The following is a 20,514-nucleotide window of genomic DNA, read 5'->3' on the forward strand; positions in this document are numbered from 1 at the left end:
CTTCCTCTACTGATTTTCAAACATGAAAATACTGAATTATGACACTATGTTTGTGTTCGTTCAAGAACTATTTATTTAGCATTGAGGCTGAGTGAAACACTACATAGAGAATAGCAGAACTATGCTGATGATTCATATACAACTTCTGTATGATTCCCATATGTTTTCTGCCAGATGTTTTTCTCCTTCTGTATGTATAAATCTATTTTTAAATTTTTGTTGCATATCTGTTCAAGAAATTGTGCTGGGCATTGTGTAGAAATCAGTGAATAGAAAGAGGAAGCATCTTCCTTGGAGATACTATTTATATCATGAGAAAAGACATAGATAATGCAATAAAAATACAATAGCTAAAATCATTGTGGTATTAATTGCCACATCAGTGGTGTAGCAAATACATGCTCTGTATCCGGAGGGAAAAGGATAATTGTGGAATACAAGAGGTTTGGTGTTTTGTTCTTTATACTCATGATAATCCCTTACAAACTAGTTTTTAAGAATGTTTACTTTGTTTTATAAAGTAATACAACTTTACTACAAAAATATGAGCGATATGGAAGAGTAAGAAAAAGGATCATACATCTCTCAAAATTTTATCTCTCATACACAGCTATTGCTAACAGTCAATGGAATTATGGTGTGTTTTGAGTAGGTAGGCAGGATTATTTACAAGTGAGAACATACTCTATGTGCTATTTTTAAATAAAGTAACTTATTTTAAATTATTTTAAATTAATATAAAGTAAAATAGAAGGACAGTAATTTTCAGATAAAATTTTTTTTTACTCTGAATACTTTCCAAGTTTATTATTGCTTAAGAAAAACAATGATACAAAAAATTGTAAAATTGTCACTTTTTATTCAAATTTAGGCAGTATTAAATGGCTGAATTCTATGAAAGATGATGTTAGCACTTTATACTTTCTCCTCTCCAAATACTCAGTTTTCCCATCCCATCTTTCATCAAGATTTTTAACATTTGCATTTTGAAGTGCCATCATAATCCCCTTGGTACTTAGTCTTTGATCCATTTATATATGTATCCCACTTACTGTGTGTTCTTTTTCCAAAGTTTTTACGTTTCTATTTTGCTTACTTTGGTTCTTCTATTTGCTGACTGGGTTTTCTTCTTTAAATTTTGATTATTGTTACACATGTATATTGAACAATGATAAAACACCTATAATGAAAACCAGCAGTTCTCTGCTCTCCCTTTCCTCAAACACAATTCCATTCCCCATAGGAGCTTTAAGAAACACCATTCTTTCAAATTTTGTTGTTGTTGTTCTATTCCATGTTTCTAAAAGATACATTTATACTACTATTTCTTGATTTACTAATTCTAACTACTATCTATTGTTTTTCTGTAATATGCTAAATAAGGATTTCAACCTATCAGTCTATTGGACTCTCCTTATTCTCCAGTATATTTAAATTTCAAAATGTAGTCAAATCATTAGTCATATTTTACATTATTATGATTGCCTTAATCCATTTAGCCTGCTTTAATAGGATACCATAGACTTGGTGGAAATAAAACATTTATTTCTCACAGTTTGGAAGCTGTCAGCGTGCCAGCAGGTCAAATTCTGGTGAGGTCCCTCTTCTGGGTTGCAAAATGCTGACTTCTTCCTATGACCTCACATGACAGGATGTGCAGGGGAGCTCTCTGGAGCCTCTTTTATAGGGGCACTAATTCCATTCATGAGGGTGCCACCCTTATGACCTCCTCACCTCCCATTGACTCACCTCCTAATACTATCACACTGGAGATTATGATTTCAACATATTAATTTAGGGGAGGACATAAATTTTCAGTCCGTGCAATGATTTTGTACACTATTTTAAAATAATTAATTAATTAATTAATTTCTGGCTGCATTGGGTCTTCGTTGCTGTGCAACAGGCTTTCTCTAGTTGTGGTGAGCGGGGGCTACTCTTCGCTAAGGTGGGTGGGCTTCTCGTGATGGATTCTCTTATTGCAGAGCATGAGCTCTAGGTGCACAGGCTTCAGTACTTATTCCACACAGGCTCAGTAGTTGTGGCTCGTAAGCTCTAGAGTGCAGGCTCAGTAGTTGTGGCACATAGGCTTGTTGCTCCACGGCATGTGGGATCTTCCCGGACCAGAGCTCAAACCCATGTCCCCTGCATTGGCAGGTGGGTTCTTAACCACTGTGCCACCAGGGAATAGTATATAATCATCCTGCTTTCTTTTTATTTTGTTTTGATGTGTTTTTCTGCAATTAATTTTACTTTCATTTGTATTTTATTTGTAAAAGATTATAACGTACCTATCTTTAATTTTTTTCAATATGTCCAGTCAGAACTGTCAAACTTCAGTTAGCATTTTTTCTCACATTTTCAAGTATATGATGCAATCTTACAACTGTTTTATTTTCTTTGGATCTCTCTCCCCGAATGCTCCATTCATCTATTTTAAGTCCCTATGCCCCTTGAATAGCTGCCATCCTGAAATTTCCTTTTTTCTTTTGATATTTTAATTTACTTCTTAATTGCCATATAACTTACATGCACAACCTGAGATATACAGATGAATAGATTTTTATGTATGTATACTTTGTGTAACAACCACTCAGATCAAGATATAGAATATTTTCAGAACTCCAGCAGGCTCCCTCTTATCTGCTTCCATTCATTAATCCTACTCTCAAATGTTCTGATCTGTATCACCATGGATTTTTTTTCTATTTTTGAACTTTATATAAATACAATCATTCAGCATATACGTTTTCTTCTTTCACTCAACATTACGTCTTTGGATTCATCCATGTTTCATGTAGCAGTAGTTCATTCTTTTTTATTGCTGTGCGATATTCTATAGTATGAATATACTATAAAATTATTTTTATAAGAGCTGTGTTATAATTTATTATAATATGGCTTTGAAATTGCTCTGAAAAAAATCTACCAACCTGATATTTTTCTCCTTCTGAGTGACTTGCTTTTCTTTCCTAGATATATGAGGAGGTTTCTTAATACTCATTAAACCAAGGGAAATTAAGATATTTTTCCCTAACAATTTTTCCATAGAATTGGTTCCTTTTTCTTCCATATTTTAAGAATTTTAAAAATTATATTTTAAAACTTTTAATGTGTCTTTTGTTCTCTTCTACTTCAGGTTTTTGGATTATCTTTATATTGAATCTTTTCCTTTTTTTGGCTCATCCATATGTATCAGATTTTTCACCAATTGCTTTAATTTTGCTCTCTCTTTTTGTGTTTACTATGAAAATATCAAGCTTTACTTTGAGGCCAGAAATTAAAATGTTATCTATGTCTAGTCTAGTCATTGCTTTTTATCTGGGCATTTGTACTGATTTGGCTCTCAATTTATTATCTGGGTATTGGTACTGATTTGGCTCTCAATTTGTCTTTTTATCTGTTTATTATACCCTTTTAAATAATTCTTTTAAAAATATCAAATCATTTTGTCTTTGAACTTTGGTTTTATTTAATCAGTGGTCATTGTTTTATACTGTGAGAGACTTTTCTTGTGTTTTTCTTCCCTGATTATGATTACTACTAGTCTTTGCATGCTGTGTTACTCTCATTATTATAATGATCATATGAGTATTGTTAATATTGTTTTCATTGTCTCTTTCAGTAACTATAAATTTGTATTGCTAATCCTTTCATCTTGTTCATGATTCTCTTAGCTCATTCTAGGCTTTCTATTTGCTTAATCTTGTGTGGGTAAATTATTCCTTAAATCCCCCTCCCTGTTTGCTACTTTTTATTTTTCCCTCCAAGCTGTAGTTTGAGAGACAAAATCTATATTCTAGTCGTTTGTTATGGCCTGAGAGAAAAGAGGAGGAGGAGGAAGATCTGTCAGTGTGATTCTCAAGTTGGAGGGTGTGGACCGTAATCTCTAACATACCTTGTCTGCAAGGCCCCTCTCCAGTGCCCAGGGATGCTCTTGAGTTCCTGTGCAATCTAACTGGCTTTACTAACTCAGCTTTGAGCCCTGGCTTGTTTAGGATTCAGCCTTTCCTGCTTCTGCAGATGCCCCCAATCAGTTTCCAGTTGGGGAAGAGATTCATGACCACCCTGGTAGTTTTGGTGGTTTATAAGTTTTTTCATCAGTGCTGGTTCTAGGGTGGGAGATAAGTTTAGGATTAGTATTGCCTCACCAGAACCTCCTATTTATTTCATCAACATCAACTTTTTATTTTATAACATGAGATAATACCCCCTTTATTTGTTTTTTTAAAATTTTTATTGGAGTATAGTTGATTTACAATGTTGTGTTAATTTCAGGTGTACAACAAAGTGAATCAGTTATACATATACATATATCCACTCTTTTTTAGATTCTGTTCCCATATAGGCCATTATAGAGTACTGAATAGAGTTCCCTGTACTGTACAGTAGGTCCTTATTAGTTATCTATTTTATATATAGTAGTGTGTATATGTCAATCCCAATCTCCCAATTTATCCCTCCCCTGCTTATCCCCTGGTAACCACAAGTTTTTCTACATCTGTGGCTCTATTTCTGATTTGTAAATCAGTTCATTTGTACCCTTTTTTAAGATTCCACACATAAGTGATATCATATGATATTTGTCTTTTTCTCTCTGATTTATTCTCTCAGTATGACAATCTCTAGGTCTATTCATGTTGCTGCAAATGGCATTATTTTGTTCTTTTTTATGATTGAGTAATATTCCATTGTGTATGTGTACCACACCTTCTTTATTCATTCCTCTCTTGATGGACATTTAGGTTGCTTCAATGTCCTGGCTATTGTAAATAGTGCTGCAGTGAACATTGGGGTGCATGTATCTTTTCAAATTATAGTTTTCTCCAGATATATGCCCAAGGCTATTGAATTTTTTTCTTTTTAAAAAATTTTTATTTTGTTGGTTTTCTGGGCATGGAAATTCTATAATCTGTCTTGTTGTACCCATCTTTACCTGGAAGAAGGATTTTCAAGTCCTAAATTCTCTTATTTCTTCTCAGAATAATCTAATTCATTAGGTAGGGCTTTTTTTTTTTAAACCTTCATTTAGCTGATGAAGAAACAATAGCTGAAAGGAATTAAGTACCATAATCTAGGTAAAATTTTGTGATTACTGGCAGAGCCATACCTGGTAGCCCAGCATCCCTAATCCCACAGAATACTCTTTCCATTCTATCTCAAGGCCCCTCATTTATTTCTGTTGCACTTCCTAGATTAACATTTGTGCAGTGAGTACAGTGTACACTTGCACAGAGCTTGAACTCTGTGTTGCATCTGAAGGATTACTTTAATCCCATAGGATTATCATGGGGATAATACAAATTATATTGTCTGTCTCTGATATAAGCAAATTAATATATTCCCTAGAGTACATTTAATTCTTTGAGAGATAATAATATAACCTGCTGTTTGCATGTCAAATATAAGAAAATTAATATATTATTTTCTCTTTTCCAGAAAATGCAAAAGACATCATCATGATATATGAAGATGCTGAAGAATGGGCTCTGTACTTGACAGAAGTTTTTTCACATGTCGTGAAAAGAGAAGCAATCCTGTTATATCACTTGGAGAATTATACTCTTCAGGATTTGGAATTGCTGAATTTAAACTCTTACAAATGTAAACTTTTGATATTATCAAATGGTCTGCTTCAGAACCTATCTCCAAAGAAATGTCACTTTCTGGAAAACATACTTCATTCACCGGAAAGTGTGGTTACACTGTTGTGTGGCATGAAGAGTTCAGATCAACTTTACAAATTACTGAATATCTCCGGAGGCAAATGGGAGATCTCAACTGAGCAGGAGCCTGAAGACTACATCTCTGTAATCGAGAGTATCATATTCAGAGGTAGTGTTGCCAGATCTTGTTTGTTTTTGTTTATTTTTATAATAAATTGAAAGTTGGTTTGAACCAATGAATATCTGATATTGGGATTTTAAAAAAAGAAAAATGAAAGACAACTTTATTGAACAGTATGTTATACTTTCCTCAAAATGCCTGAAGGTTCTTAATTTCTAGCTTTATTCCAGACAAGGCTTATCAGTTGTTCAAAAAAATGGTTTATAAGTATATTCCTTAGGGTGGCCTGTATGAGATAATACTTGGTAGAACAAGTATGGTATGCTAAGCTATATGTCAGTCTGGTTCTGGAAGCTGATTTCTTAGTTAACCAGTGAGGCTTGAGTTAATGTCGTCTACCCTAGTGTTGGTACCAGTCGGTAGCAGTCCAGGGTTTGAAGATCTGAGTTATGATAGAATTGTAGAATTTCCCTTGTGCTGATAATTGTATAATATCATTACTATGATATGAAATACTGTTATTTTCTTTAATTTTAAATAATAACTTTAGTTTTAATCATTGAAGCATTGTGTTAGAGGTCGGAACACAGGGACCCATTCATTCATTAATTACAGTTTCATGTAACAGTCAAAACTCTGAAGCTTATTAGCATTAAAGCTTCTCCGTCCCCCAGGGCTTCAGACTTGGTGTGGGAGGAGTGCTATGCTCAGCTGCTTCCCTGGTTTTCTCAACTTGCCTTTTGCCTTTAACTTCCTTTGTTCCATCTCTGTCCTACAGAGAAGTGGTGGGGTTCTTATTTTTTCCTGGCCATATCAGATATTAAGTGCTGGCTCTTTTTCTTGGAGCATATTTCTGGGCTCTGTGGAGATCCTCTCATTCCCTGGGGATGTCTCACTTGCAGTTCCTTAATGAGACAAACGTTTCCTCTCCTTTAAGCTCCTAGTTGTGGTGGCCCACCCCATATAGATTCTTAATATTAATTTCTACAGCTTCCTCATATGTCTCTTTTGATCAAAGTCACTGAGATATCTCCCTGCTGGCCCTTTCTCCCACCTGGCCCACATCTGTCTGTAAAATCATTCATTTTTCTTTTGCTCTGACAAACTCTGGGCACACAAGCCACTCCCAATAGAGCCACCACCATCCTGGCCTCAGAGCAGCAATGCACCACAGCCTCTTGCCTTTAGTAATTTCCAAACATGGGTCTAGCTTGAGTCTTGGTTTCCTGTGAAGCCAGAGAACACCTGTCAGTCCCAAAGGTTTCGCTGGAAACCCTTGTCCCTCTGCCTGAGGGTGGTGATATCTCTCAGTCTTGAGGATGGTAGGACTCAGAACATCAACAACTCTCTTTGAGGCCTTTTTCTGTTTTCCAGCATTCCAGCCTCTTGAAATCCAGTACTTTTTAAGCCTTGTTTTGGTTATTTATTGTTGCATAACAAGCTACCTTAAAATTTAGCAACTTCGGACAATGATGCTATCAAAGTTTCTATGCTGAAGAATCTAGGAGCAGCTTAGCTGGGAGATTCTGGATCAGGGTATCTTCCTGAGGTTGCGATCAAGCTGTCTGGAGCTATAATCACCTGAAGCTTCCAGTGTTCACTTGGGGAGGATTTGCTTCCAACAGGAGCTTACATTGTTGGCAAGCTTTTATTGTTTTTTAACCAACTCTTGGATGAAAATCACCTCTAATAGATTCCCAAGGAAAGGCCCCTGGAAACAATGTTTCTGAAATCTTGCATCTTCCAAAGTGTTTGTCTCTTGCCTTGTATTTGAAGTACAGTTTGACCGAGGACCATGTTGCTCTTCTTTCTTCTAACATTGTAGAATTTAGGGAATTCTTATTTGCCTGGCTGACTAAAGGATTCTTCATTTGTATGTGAAGTCTAGTGACTTCACTAGAATGTAATCCTGGTGCTGACTTTTCTGGACTGTTTTGCCCAGGGATATGGTTAGTTTTTGTTTTTATTTCCTTTTTTTTTTTGGAGGGGGGGGGGTCTTTTCCACAAGGTGTAGATTCAATATTCTTTTATTTCAGGAACAATTTCTTGACTTTATCTTTAAATGTTTGCTGTATCTTATAATTATGGTTTTCTTTTTCAGGGATTCCTTTTATATATATGTTGGATTTATTGTTGTCTATAATACACTCTACAGTTTCTCTCTAATTCTTTTTGATTCCTTATTAGTAACCATTTACTTAGCTTGTATTTATTATTTCAGTCCTTGCTACTTTCCTATACTTTCAGTACTCTCTCTTCCCCTGTATTATTTCAAATTTCTCCTTCATTTTTATGTTGCTTTTCCTTTTTTTGTTTCAACATGTGGTTGAGCACTGGAAGCTTACAGTGCATTTCTTCTTATTATCTTACTGACCTCTCCTTGACAGCTTGTATTTCTGCACTATATAATTGCTTCAAAAAGGTGATTGCAATTTATTACATTTTAAAAATTCATGGTGAAATGTTTGGTTGCAATTTTCCACTTCTTTTATGGCAATATGTTTTTAGTATATGCAGTTGGTTTTTTTCCTCTCTCTCTCATAGTATCTTAATATAGATCCTGAGCTCCTCCATTTTTTCCTTTGTATCACTGAACAAAGTGAGTTTTTCTTGGTTTAGCCAATGGAGATAGAAAATGTGGGTTTTGTTGTTTGTTCCTTTTTTTTCCCCACAATGAAAGACTTTATTTCTCTGTTTTCACAGATATAGACTGCTTTCTACAAATATGTCTTTTCTGTATAGTTCCTCATTTAACCTCACTTTTTGTGCTTTTTTGACTCAAACCACTTCCACAGATCCTTCCACCTGAAACTGCATCATGTCTGCAATATAAAAAGGCACAGCTCCTAGCCTTAGAGAAAGCTATGTTTGTTAGCTCTTTTTGAAATCTGATTTTGGAACCATTCTTTTGACCTGGAGGTCTAAGAGTTCACTGTTTACCATTTTCAATACATAGGACATTTGCATAATTGTTTCTCATTCTGTATGTTTTGGGATGATTTGCAGGAATAAAAAGGGGGAAATGTTGACTCTATGCTATAGTTTTCAAACTAGCAGTTGTCTCATTTCTAATAGTCTGTTATTTTTTATTTTATTTTTGTTTAGTATTCTGCAAGTACATTTAGTCTTTTTGGTTGAAAATGAAAAATGTTATGTGGAAATTATAAAAAATTTAGTACAGTAAAATGAACATAAAATACAAGTAATTTTATGCTAATTGTCTCCCCTGAAACAGAGGAACACTAAAAATTTGCAAACTTTGGAACGCTTCTCCACACCCATCTTTTTTTTCCCTTGAAAAATTATAAATTCAAATTATATTGGCCACTTAAATTATGATATCACTATTGTGTAAAAATATTGAGGAAATACATTTTTGTTGTTTAGTTGTTTTGTTTTATGAGGAGTACCGTTTAGTGGCTATGTCAGCAGTATTCTGCTATAGCTTCATATTGTATTACTGTTGATATTTGATAGGAGAAAATCTTATACTTTATGAATAACCTAGGACTATTTATAAAGACACTATTAGCTCTCATCTTCCTATATTCAATTTTCAGGCTCTCATTTCATATAATAACTAAGATGTACCTTTAAAATAGAAAATGTAACAATGTTGTGTGGAAAAAGACATTCAAAGATGATAAATTTGCCTGAGCTACAAGCATGCAACCAAAATGCAGATCTATAAGCAATTTGTAAATCATGTATAAAATAACTTTTATGTATGGGTTGTGTCCTTTGACAAAATTGGGATTAATTGCTATGGTCTTTGCAATAATAATTTGTTTTCATAAACAGCTTAACTGTTGTGCTACACTATTTTATGTTTCATATTGCCATTTGTGTTGAATACATAAAGGCTGGGTTTATTTTAAAAAATGGATGAATTAGTAAGAAAGATGTGGAATTCAATTTTACTGTCCTTTTTCCCACAGAGAAATTATATGAGGAAGAAAGGAAACTTATTATTCAGGAACATTATATGATAAAGAGAATAATAAAAATGCTAGAAAAGTCATCAAAATAATTAAATGCTCTAATATAGTCATATAAGAAAGACAAATCAGAGGAAATTTTATAAAACTTAATGTAAGAGAAAGATATTTTATATTTAATCAAGGCTCTAGAAAACTTTTTAATGTTACAAAATATGAAAAAAGATACAGTGATTCATGTTTAATATGAGTATTTCACTTCCTTTTAAGGAATGAAGAAAGCTAAATTTCCTGTCTCTTTAATTCACATATTAGGAGTACTACAAACCCGTGTATGTTTTCCACCTTTCTGTATGTAGTATGACCAATTTGACTGTATTTCTTCCTTTTTCTGTTTTTCTATTTATTTCTTTATTTTTGGAGCTTTATCTTGTTTTCTCCTCTGATCTTTTCACATGTATAGGTTTCATACAGCATAATTTATATGTAATATAAATTGATCTCAAATCTATATAAAATCAACTAACATTTCTGAGTGTTACCATTGTGTAGTTGTTTATAAATCCTTCCCTTAAAAAAAAAATGTGTACCGGTTCCTGTGATCCCGGCACGTCTACTGGGTCTCCTTTCTTTCTCTTTCTTCTTTCTTCTTATACCTTTTGCCATTGGACCCTTTCAAGATCTCTGGCTTAGAAAAATATCGAATAAACAACCTAACCTTACACCTAAAACAATTAGGAAAAGAAGAACAAAGAAACCCCAAAGTGAGCAGAAGGAAAGAAATCATAAAGATCAGAGCAGAAATTAATGAAAAAGAAAGGAAGGAAGCAATAGCAAAAATTAATAAAACAAAAAGCTGGTTCTTTGAGAAGATTAACAAAATTGATAAAACATTAGCCATACTCATCAAGAAAAAAAGGGAGAAGATGCAAATCAATAGAATTAGAAATGGAAAGGAAGTAACAACGGATACCACAGAAATACAAAAGATCATGAGAGACTACTACAAGCAACTATATGCCAATAAATTCGATAACCTGAAAGAAATGGATAAATTCTTAGAAAAATACAATCTTCCAAGACTGAACCAGGAAGAAATAGAAACTATGAACAGACCAATCACAAGTACAGAAATTGAGGCAGTGATTAAAAATCTCCCAACACACAAAAGCCAAGGGCCAGATGGATTCACAGGCGAATTCTATCAAACATTTCAAGAAGAGCTAACACCTGTCCTTCTCAAACTCTTCCAAAATATTGCAGAAGGAGGAACACTCCCAAACTCATTCTACGAGGCCACCATCACCCTGATACCAAAACCAGGCAAAGATGTCACAAAAAAAGAAAATTACAGACCAATATCACTGATGAATATAGATGCAAAAATCCTCAACAAAATACTCGCTAACAGACTCCAACAGCACATTAAAAAAATCATACACCATGATCAAGTGGGGTTTATCCCTGGGATGCAAGGATTCTTTGATATACGCAAATCAATCAACGTGATACATCATATCAACAAATTGAAGGATAAAAACCATATGATCATCTCAGTAGATGCAGAAAAAGCTTTTGAAAAAATTCAACATCCATTTATGATAAAAACTCTCCAGAAAAAGGGCATAGAAGGAAATTACCTCAACATAATAAAAGCCGTATATGAGAAACCAAAAGCCATCATCGTTCTAAATGGGGAAAAACTGGAAGAATTCCCTCTAAGAACAGGAACAAGACAAGGGTGTCCACTCTCACCATTATTATTCAACATAGTTTTGGAAGTTTTAGCCACAGCAATCAGAGAAGAAAAAGAAATCAAAGGAATCCAAATTGGAAAAGAAGAAGTAAAATTGTTACTCTTTGCAGGTGACATAGAAAACACTCGAGACTCTACCAGAAAACTGCTAACACTAATTGATGAGTTTAGTAGAGTAGCAGGATACAGAATTAATGCACAGAAATCTCTTGCATTCCTATACACTAACAACAGAAGAGCAGAAAGAGAAATTAAGGAAACTCTCCCATTTACCATTGCAACAAAAAGAATGAAATACCTAGGAATAAACCTGCCTAAGGAGGCAAAAGATCTGTATGTAGAAAACTTTAAGACACTGATGAAAGAAATCAAAGACGACACAAACAGTGGGGCATACCATGTTCCTGAATTGGAAGAATCAACATTGTGAAAATGACTGTACTACCCAAAGCAATTTACAGATTCAATGCAATCCCGATCAAATTACCGATGGCATTTTTCACAGAACTAGAGCAAGAAATCCTACAATTTGTATGGAAATGCAAAAGACCTCGAATAGCCAAAGCAGTCTTGAAAAGGAAAAATGGAGTTGGTGGAATCAGGCTTCCTGACTTCAAACTATACTACAAGGCCACAGTGATCAAGACAGTATGGTACTGGCACAAAATCAAAGGAAAATCAACAGAATAGAATAGAGGACTCAGAGGTAAACCCAGACACATATGGGTACCTTATCTTTGACAAAGGAGGCAAGAATATACAATGGAAAAAAGACAGCCTCTTCAATAAGTGGTGCTGGGAAAATTGGACAGCTACATGTAAAAGAATGAAATTAGAACACTTCCTAACACTATACACACAAATAAACTCAAAATAGATGAAAGACTGAAATGTAAGGCCAGACACTATAAAACTCCTGGAGGAAAACACAGGCAGAACACTCTATGACATACATCAAAGCAACATCCTTTTTGACCCACCTCTTAGAATCATGGAAATAAAATCAAGAATAAACAAGTGGGACCTCATGAAACTGAAAAGCTTTTGCACAGCAAAAGAAACCATAAACAAGACAAGAAGGCAACCCTCAGAATGGGAAAAAATAGTTGCCTATGAAACAACGGACAAAGGATTCACCTTCAGAATATACAAGCAGCTCATGCAGCTTAATACCAAAAAAGCAAATAACCCAATCCACAAATGGGCAGAAGACCTAAACAGACATTTCTTCAAAGAAGACATACAGATGGCCAACAAACACAGGAAAAGATGCTCAACATCACTAATCATTAGAGAAATGCAAGTCAAAGCCACAATGAGGTATCACCTCACACCGATCAGAATGGCCATCATCACAAAATCTGGAAGCAACAAATGTTGGAGAGGGTGTGGAGAAAAGGGAACTCTCCTGCACTGTTGGTGGGAATGTAAGTTGGTACAGCCACTATGGAAAACAGTTTGGAGGTTCCTTAAAAAACTACAAATAGAACTACTGTGTGATCCAGTAATCCCACTACTAGGCATATACCCCAAAAAAACCATAATCCCAAAAGAAACATGTACCATAATGTTTATTGCAGCACTATTCACAATAGCCAGGACATGGAAGCAACCTAAATGTCCATCAACAAATGAATGGATAAAGAAGATGTGGCATATATATACAATGGAATATTACTCAGCTATAAAAAGGGATGAGTTGGAGCTATATGTAATGAGGTGGATAGACCTAGAGTGTGTCATACAGAGTGAAGTAAGTCAGAAGGAGAAGGACTAATATTGTATCCTAACTCACATATACGGAATCTAAAAATGGTACTGATGAACTCAGTGACAAGAACAAGGACGCAGATGCAGGGAATGGACTGGAGAACTCGAGGTTTGGGGGAGCGGGGGGTGAAGGGGAAGCTGAGACAAAATGAGAGAGTAGCATAGACACATATATACTACCAACTGTAAAATAGATAGCCAGTGGGAAGTTGCTGTATAACAAAGGGAGTTCAACTCGAGGATGGATGATGCCTTAGAGGACTGGGACGGGGAGGGTGGAGGGGAGTCGAGGGAGGGAGGGAATACGGGGACATGTGTATAAAAACAGATGAATGAACTTGGTGTACCTCAAAAAAAATAATAAATAAATAAATAAAATAAAAAAAAAAGAGATCTCTGGCTTATTCTTAACAGCTGAGTCAGCTCTTTCCCAGCTTTATTTTATCATATTTTATATTTATATGAAAATTTAATATTCATATTTATTTCATATTCATCATACTTTCTTTATTGTCATATTGTAGATGTAGTGGTGGTGGAAAAGCTGTTAATACTTTCATGGAAAACCTTCACATTTTAATTTTGTTTTTGTATTACCAAACCAAGGATTTTAAATTTTCAACTTCATTAAACCTAAAATAAGAATCTTTAAATTAAGAACAGTAATGTAACAGTAGAGTTGTTGGAAAAACAAAACAAGAAAAACACCACCACCACAATGCATTGAAACAAACAGCAGAGAAGCATTTGTTTTACTTTCCTCTCATCTGAGCTATGTATTGCTGTAAAACCTCTGGTTTGTTGGTCAGTGAGGTCTCATGGCCTTTCAAATGAAGTCCATCAATTTTGCATGATCTTTTTAAAATTTAAGAAAATTTTTTAAGTTCTTTATTGGGGTGTAATTGCTTTACACTGTTGTGCCAGTTTGGGCTGTACAACAAAATGACCTTTCAGCTCCTCAGAAGAATGGCTCTAGCATAGATATCCAGGCCATTTCTGTCATTACCATTAGTATAAGCATGTACTGTACACTAGGGTAATTGTATCACTTCCTATGGAACGCAGTCTCCCATTTTCTGCCTTACTACCATTGTTTTTATGCTGCCTTTTTATGTGGAGTACCTTTCCCCATATTCAACTGAAATTCCAGCCACCCTTCAAGGTCAGTTGAAATGTGGCTTTATAAATGAATTCATCTCAGATCCTTTCTACTTAAAAATATTCTCCTCATATCTAATTCTATTAAATTTTTTATTGCTTATTTATGACTCTCATTATATTCTTTGTAATTATTTTTGACAGTTTCTTCTTATTATTACGTTCTGTTTCAAAAATGTAATGCTGGTAACTTTCTTTCTAAAATATTTCAGCATTTTAAACATCCAAAAAATAACAGAAGAGTACATATTGTGTTTTTAAGTACAGGTTTATGAATGTTTACTGATACGGTGGGTTTTCACTTTGTAATGTGGTATTCTTGTCAAGATTGCATTATCTGAAATTCGGGGGGTCCAAGATGGCAGTGTAGGAAGATCCTAAACTCACCTCTCCCATGGATCCAACAAATCTACAGCTACAACAAAGAAACCTGAAAACTGGATGAACAGAGCCTCTACAACAAAGGGTCAAACAAGAAAACTGTAGAACCGTAGGAAACAGAAAACCTGCTCATAAAAGGCTCCCACACAACACACTCAATATGAAAACCAGCACAAAAATACCAGATTGAAAAACACATGTCCCACAGGAGAGGGAACCCAGTTACTAATCTTAAAGCATCTGAAGCATCTGCCAGAGAGGCAGGAACCAGTTGGGATGCTCCCCAGAGACTAAGATACTGGCAGGAGCCTTTTTTTTTTTGGTCATCTCAGACTACCTTTCTAATGCTGGCACTAGTAAGTGTTATTTTTGAATTCTCCCTCTGACCTGCCACCACCAGTGGGCATGCCCGACTGAGAGCCACACCACCCCAAGCTGGACTTTGAAGCCAGGCCAGGGCTGGCCCCACTCACCAGTGTGCTGCAGCAGTGCAGCTCTGCCACAACAAGAAGGTGCACAAAGCCCTTGAGCAGCAGTGGTGAAGAAAGACTGTGCCTCTGACCTCCACAGGCCATCTCCTCAGTAAGGCCACTCTTGTAAGACTGGGAGAGATAGCTGATTTACTTACTACAGAGAAACACAGAGAATTGGGCAAAATGAGGAAAAAGAGGAGGATTTCCAATCAAAAGGACAAGGCAAACATCAAAAAAAAAATCTAAATGAGATGAAGATAAACTGTATTTGATAATGAGCTCAAAGTTATGGTCATAAAGATGCTCACTGAACTCAGGGCAACAAAGGATGAATGCAGTGAGAACTTAAACAAAGAGAAAAAATATAAGGAAATACCAAACGAAAGTTATAACTGAACTGAAAAATAAACTGGAAGGATTCCACAGTAGATTGGATGAGGTAGAGAATGAATCATTGAACTGGAAGACAAAACAATGGAACTCACCCAGATAGAGCAGCAAAATGAGAAAAGAATTTTCAAAGGTAAAGTTACCTTAAGGGACCTTTGGGATGATATCAAGCAGATTCATATTTGCATTATAGGAAACCCAGAAGGAGAAGAGAGAGAGAAAGGGCCCAAACAATTATTTGAAGAAATCGTGGCTGAACATTTCCGTAATCTGGAGAAGGAAACAGACATCCAGACCCAGGAAGTCCAGAGAGTTTAGATGAAGGCAAAGAAACACATAACAAGACATATTATAATTGGTAAAAATTAAGGGTAAAGAGAGCATTCTAAAAGCAGCAAGAGAAAGCCAACTTGTTCCATACGAGGGAATACCATAAGGCTATTAACATACTTTTCAGCACAAAATTTACAGGACGAAAAAGAGTGACATATTCAAAGTGCTGGAAAGAAAAAGCTTCCAACCAAGAATTCTCTGCCTAGCAGCATTATCATTAAGAATTGAAGGAAAGATCAAGATTTTCCCAGATAAACAAAAGCTAGAGTTCATCACCACTAGACCAGCCCTATAAGAAATATTAAAGAGACTTCTTTAAGCTGAAAAGAAATGGCATTAATTAATAATAAGAAAACACACAGAAATAAAATTCTCACTGGAAAAGATAAATATAAAATAAAGGTAGTGGATCAATCACATATTAAAAAGAGTGACAGTTAAAAGAAAAAAGTAGGAAAATTAAATTTCTAATAATTAGTTAAGGGATGCATAAAATAAAAAGATTTAAAATGTGTCATCAAAAGTATTGTGTGTGTTGGGGGTATGAATTAAGAGATAAAACTTTAGAATGTGTTCAAATTTAAGTTGCTAGCAACTTGAAACAGGCAACCAGTTACTTAGAATTTTATATGTGAACCTCACAGTAACAGCAAGGAACAAAACAGTAAATACACAAAAGAAATGACAAAGGAATCTAAACATAACACTAAAGAAAACTACCAAAACACAGGGAAAGAGTGAAAGAGGAGAAGAAAGGAAGCTAGAGAAACTATAAAAACATCCAGAAAACAGTGAACAAAATGGCAATCAGTGCATGCCTAACAACAATTATTTTAAATGTAAATGGACTGTTTGCACATTAAAAGACATAGAGTGCTTGAATGGATATAAAATATTCACCTATATGTTGCCTACAAGAGAGTCACTTCAGAAGAAAGGAAAGACACATACTAAAATAAAGGAATGGAATAAGATAATCCATGCAAATGGAAATGAAAAGAAAGGTGCAGTAGCTATATTCATATCAGACAAAATAGACTTTAAAACAAAGACTTTGTAAAAGACAAAGAAGGTCATTACATAATGATAAAGGCATCAATCCAGCAAGAAGATACAACATTTACAAATGTATATGCATCCAACAGAAGAGCACCAAGATATATAAAGCAAATATTAATGGACCAAAAGAGAGAAATTGAAAGAAACAAAATAACCGTAGGGGACTTTCACACCACACTTACATCAATGGATAGATCATCTAGACAGAAAAACAATAAGGAAACATTGGCCTTAAATGACACATTAGAACAGATTAACTTAATAAATATATACTGAACATTCTATTCAAAAGCATCAGAATTAACACTTCTTTTTCAAGAGCACATGGAACATTCTCCAGGATAGATTACATGTTAGGTCTCAAAACAACTTTCAATAAGTTCAAGAAGAGTGAAACTATATCAGGCATCTTCTCCGGTCATGATGGTATGAAACTAGAAATTAATCACAAGAAAAAAAAATGAGGAAAAAAAACACAAAAAACACCAAAACATGGAGCTGAAAGAAAATGCTACTGAACAACCAATGAGTCATCAAAGAAATGAAAGGAGAAATAAAAAATACCTAGAGATAAATGAAAACAGAAATAGAATATATCAAAATCTGTGGGATGCCACAAAAATGCTTCTAAGAAGAAAGTTCATAGCAATATAGGCCTATATCAGGAAACAAGAAAAATCCCCAATAAACAATCTAACTTTACACCTAAAGGAACCAGAAAAAGAAGAACAAATAAAACCCCAAATTAGTAGAAGGAAGGAAATAATAAATATCAGAGAAATATATTAGAAACAAAAAACAATAGAAAAAATCAATGAAACTAAGATCTAGTTCTTTGAAACAATAAACAAAATCAACAAATTTTAGGTAGACTAACCAAGAAAAAAAGACAGAGAAGTCAAATAAATAAAATCAGAAATGAAAGAGAAGTTATATGTGATACCACAGAAATACAAAGGATCATGTGACTACCATGAACAATTATATGCCAACAAATTGGACAACCCAAAAGAAATGGGTAAATTCCTAGAAACATATAATCTTTCAAGATTAAATCAGATAGAAATAGAAAATCTGAATAGACTGATTTCTAGTAAGGAGATTGAAACTATTAAAAAAACAAAAAACAATAAAACCCCAGGCCCACACAGCTTCACTGGTGAATTCTAGAAAACACTCAAAGAAGATTTAATATCTATCCTTTTCAAATTCTTCCAAAAAAATTATAGATGTGGGAAACCTTAAAAAGACATTTTACAAAGCCAGCATTACCCTGATACTAAAACCAGACAAAACACCACAAAAAAAGGAGACAGTTATAAGCCAATATCCTTGATGAACATAGATACAAAAATCATCAACAAAATATCAGCAAAATTAATCCAATAATACATTAAAAGGATGATACACTATGATCAGGAGGGATTTATTCCAAGAATGCGAGGATGGTGCAATATCTGCAAATTAATCAACATGATACATCATATTAACAAAATGAAGGATAAAATTCATATGATCATTTCAATCAGTAGAGAAAAATCATTTGACAAAATTCAAAACATATTTCTGATAAAAACTCTAAATAAAATGGGTAGAGAGAGAGCATTCCTCAACATAATAAAGGCCATATATGATAAACTTGTAGCTAACATCATACTCAACAGTGAAAATCTGAAAGCTTTTAAGATTAGGAATAAGACAAGTATGCCTCTCTTGCCACTTTTATTCAACGTAGTATTGGAAATTCTAGCCACAGATTTATGCAAGGAAAAGAAGTTAAAGTTATCCAAATCAGAAAGGGAGAAGTAAAGCTGTCACTGTTTGCAGATGACAAACCATAAATAGAAAACCTTAAAGACTCCACTGAAAAATTGCTAGAACTACGAAATCAATATACATATATCTATCATGTTTCTATATACTAATAAAGAAATATCAGAAAGAGAAATTAAGAAAACAATCCCATTTACAATTGCATCAAAAGAATAAAATACCTAGTACTTTAAATTTAACCAAGGAGGTGAAAGACCCATACACTGAACACTATAAACACTGATGAAAGAAATCAAGGACACAAATATATGGAAAGATGTTCTGTACTCATGGATTGAAAGAATTAATATTGTAAAAATGTCCATACTACCCAAAGCAATCTGCAGATTCATTGCAATCCCATCAAAATACCAATGACATATTTCACAGAACTAGAACAAATAATTCTAAAATTTGTATGAAACCACCAAATGTTCCAAATAGCCAAAACAGTATTGAGGAAGAAGAACAAAGCTAGAGATATCACACTTCCTTATTTCAAACTGTACTACAAAGCTATAGTAATCACATCAGTGTGGTACTGGCCCAAAATAGGCACAGATCAATAAAACAGAATTGAGAGCTCAGAAATAAACCTACATATATATGGACAATTAATTTACCATAAGAGCAAAGAACATACACTGGAGAAAGGATAGTCTCTTCAATAAATGGTGCTGGTAAAGCTGGACAGCCAAGTACAAAAGAATTAAACTAGACCTCTGTTGTACACCATACACAAAAGTTAAAGTGGATTAAAGAATTGAATATAAGACCTGAAACCATAAAATTCCTAGAAGAAAACATAGGCAGTAACCTCACTGACATCTGTCTAAGTGATATTTTTGTGCATCTGACTCTAAAGGCAAAGGAAACAAAACCAAAAATGAACCAGTAGGATTACATCAAAATAAAACACTTCTGTACAATGAAGGAAACCATCATCAAAACTAAAAGGCAGCCTATTAAATGAGACAAGGTAATTGTAAATTATATATCCCATGAGGGATTAATATCCAAAATATATAAAGAAATCATACAACTCAATAAAAATATGAATAACTCAATTAAAAAATGGGGAGAGGATCTGGATAGACATTTTTCCCAAAAAGACATACAGATAGCCAATGGACACATGAAAAGTTGTTCAACATCACTGACCTTTAGGGAAATGCAGATCAAAAGCACAATAATATATTACCTAACACCTGTTAGAATGTCTGTTATCAAAAAGATAAGAAATAACAAATGTTGCAGAAGATGTGGAGAAAATGGAACCTCTGTACACTGTTGGTGGGATTATAAATTGGTACAACTAGTATAGAAAACAGTATAGAGATTCCTCAAAAAGTTAAGAAAAGAACTACCATATGCCCACCTGTTCCACTTCTGGATATTTATTCAAAGAACACAAAAACATGAAAGATATATTCACCCCTATGTTCACTGCAGCATTTTTTACAATAGCCAAGATACAGAAACAACCTAAATGTCCATCTATGCATGAGTGGATAATGAAGATGTGGTATATTCATAGTAGAACACTACCCAGCCATAAAAAATAAATGAAATCCTGCCATTTGTGACAACATGGGTAGACTTGAAGGTATTAAGCTAAGTGAAATAAATCAAAGATAAGCAAATAGAACATGATCTC

General features: G+C 34.4%; 1 protein-coding gene across 5 annotated transcripts in view; it reads left to right on the top strand.

Moving 5' to 3' along the window:
* BANK1 (B cell scaffold protein with ankyrin repeats 1) overlaps positions 1–20,514 on the top strand; it is a 316,505-nt gene that overhangs the window by 28,889 nt on the left and 267,102 nt on the right. For all 5 annotated transcript variants that reach the window (XM_057727798.1, XM_057727799.1, XM_057727800.1 and 2 more), the window contains one exon: positions 5,440–5,835. In XM_057727798.1, coding sequence (XP_057583781.1) covers positions 5,440–5,835 — 396 coding nt within the window. The remainder of the gene's footprint in view (positions 1–5,439; positions 5,836–20,514) is intronic.

The sequence above is a fragment of the Hippopotamus amphibius genome, chromosome 3 (genome assembly GCF_030028045.1).
Source record: "Hippopotamus amphibius kiboko isolate mHipAmp2 chromosome 3, mHipAmp2.hap2, whole genome shotgun sequence".
Lineage (NCBI taxonomy): Eukaryota > Metazoa > Chordata > Mammalia > Artiodactyla > Hippopotamidae > Hippopotamus > Hippopotamus amphibius.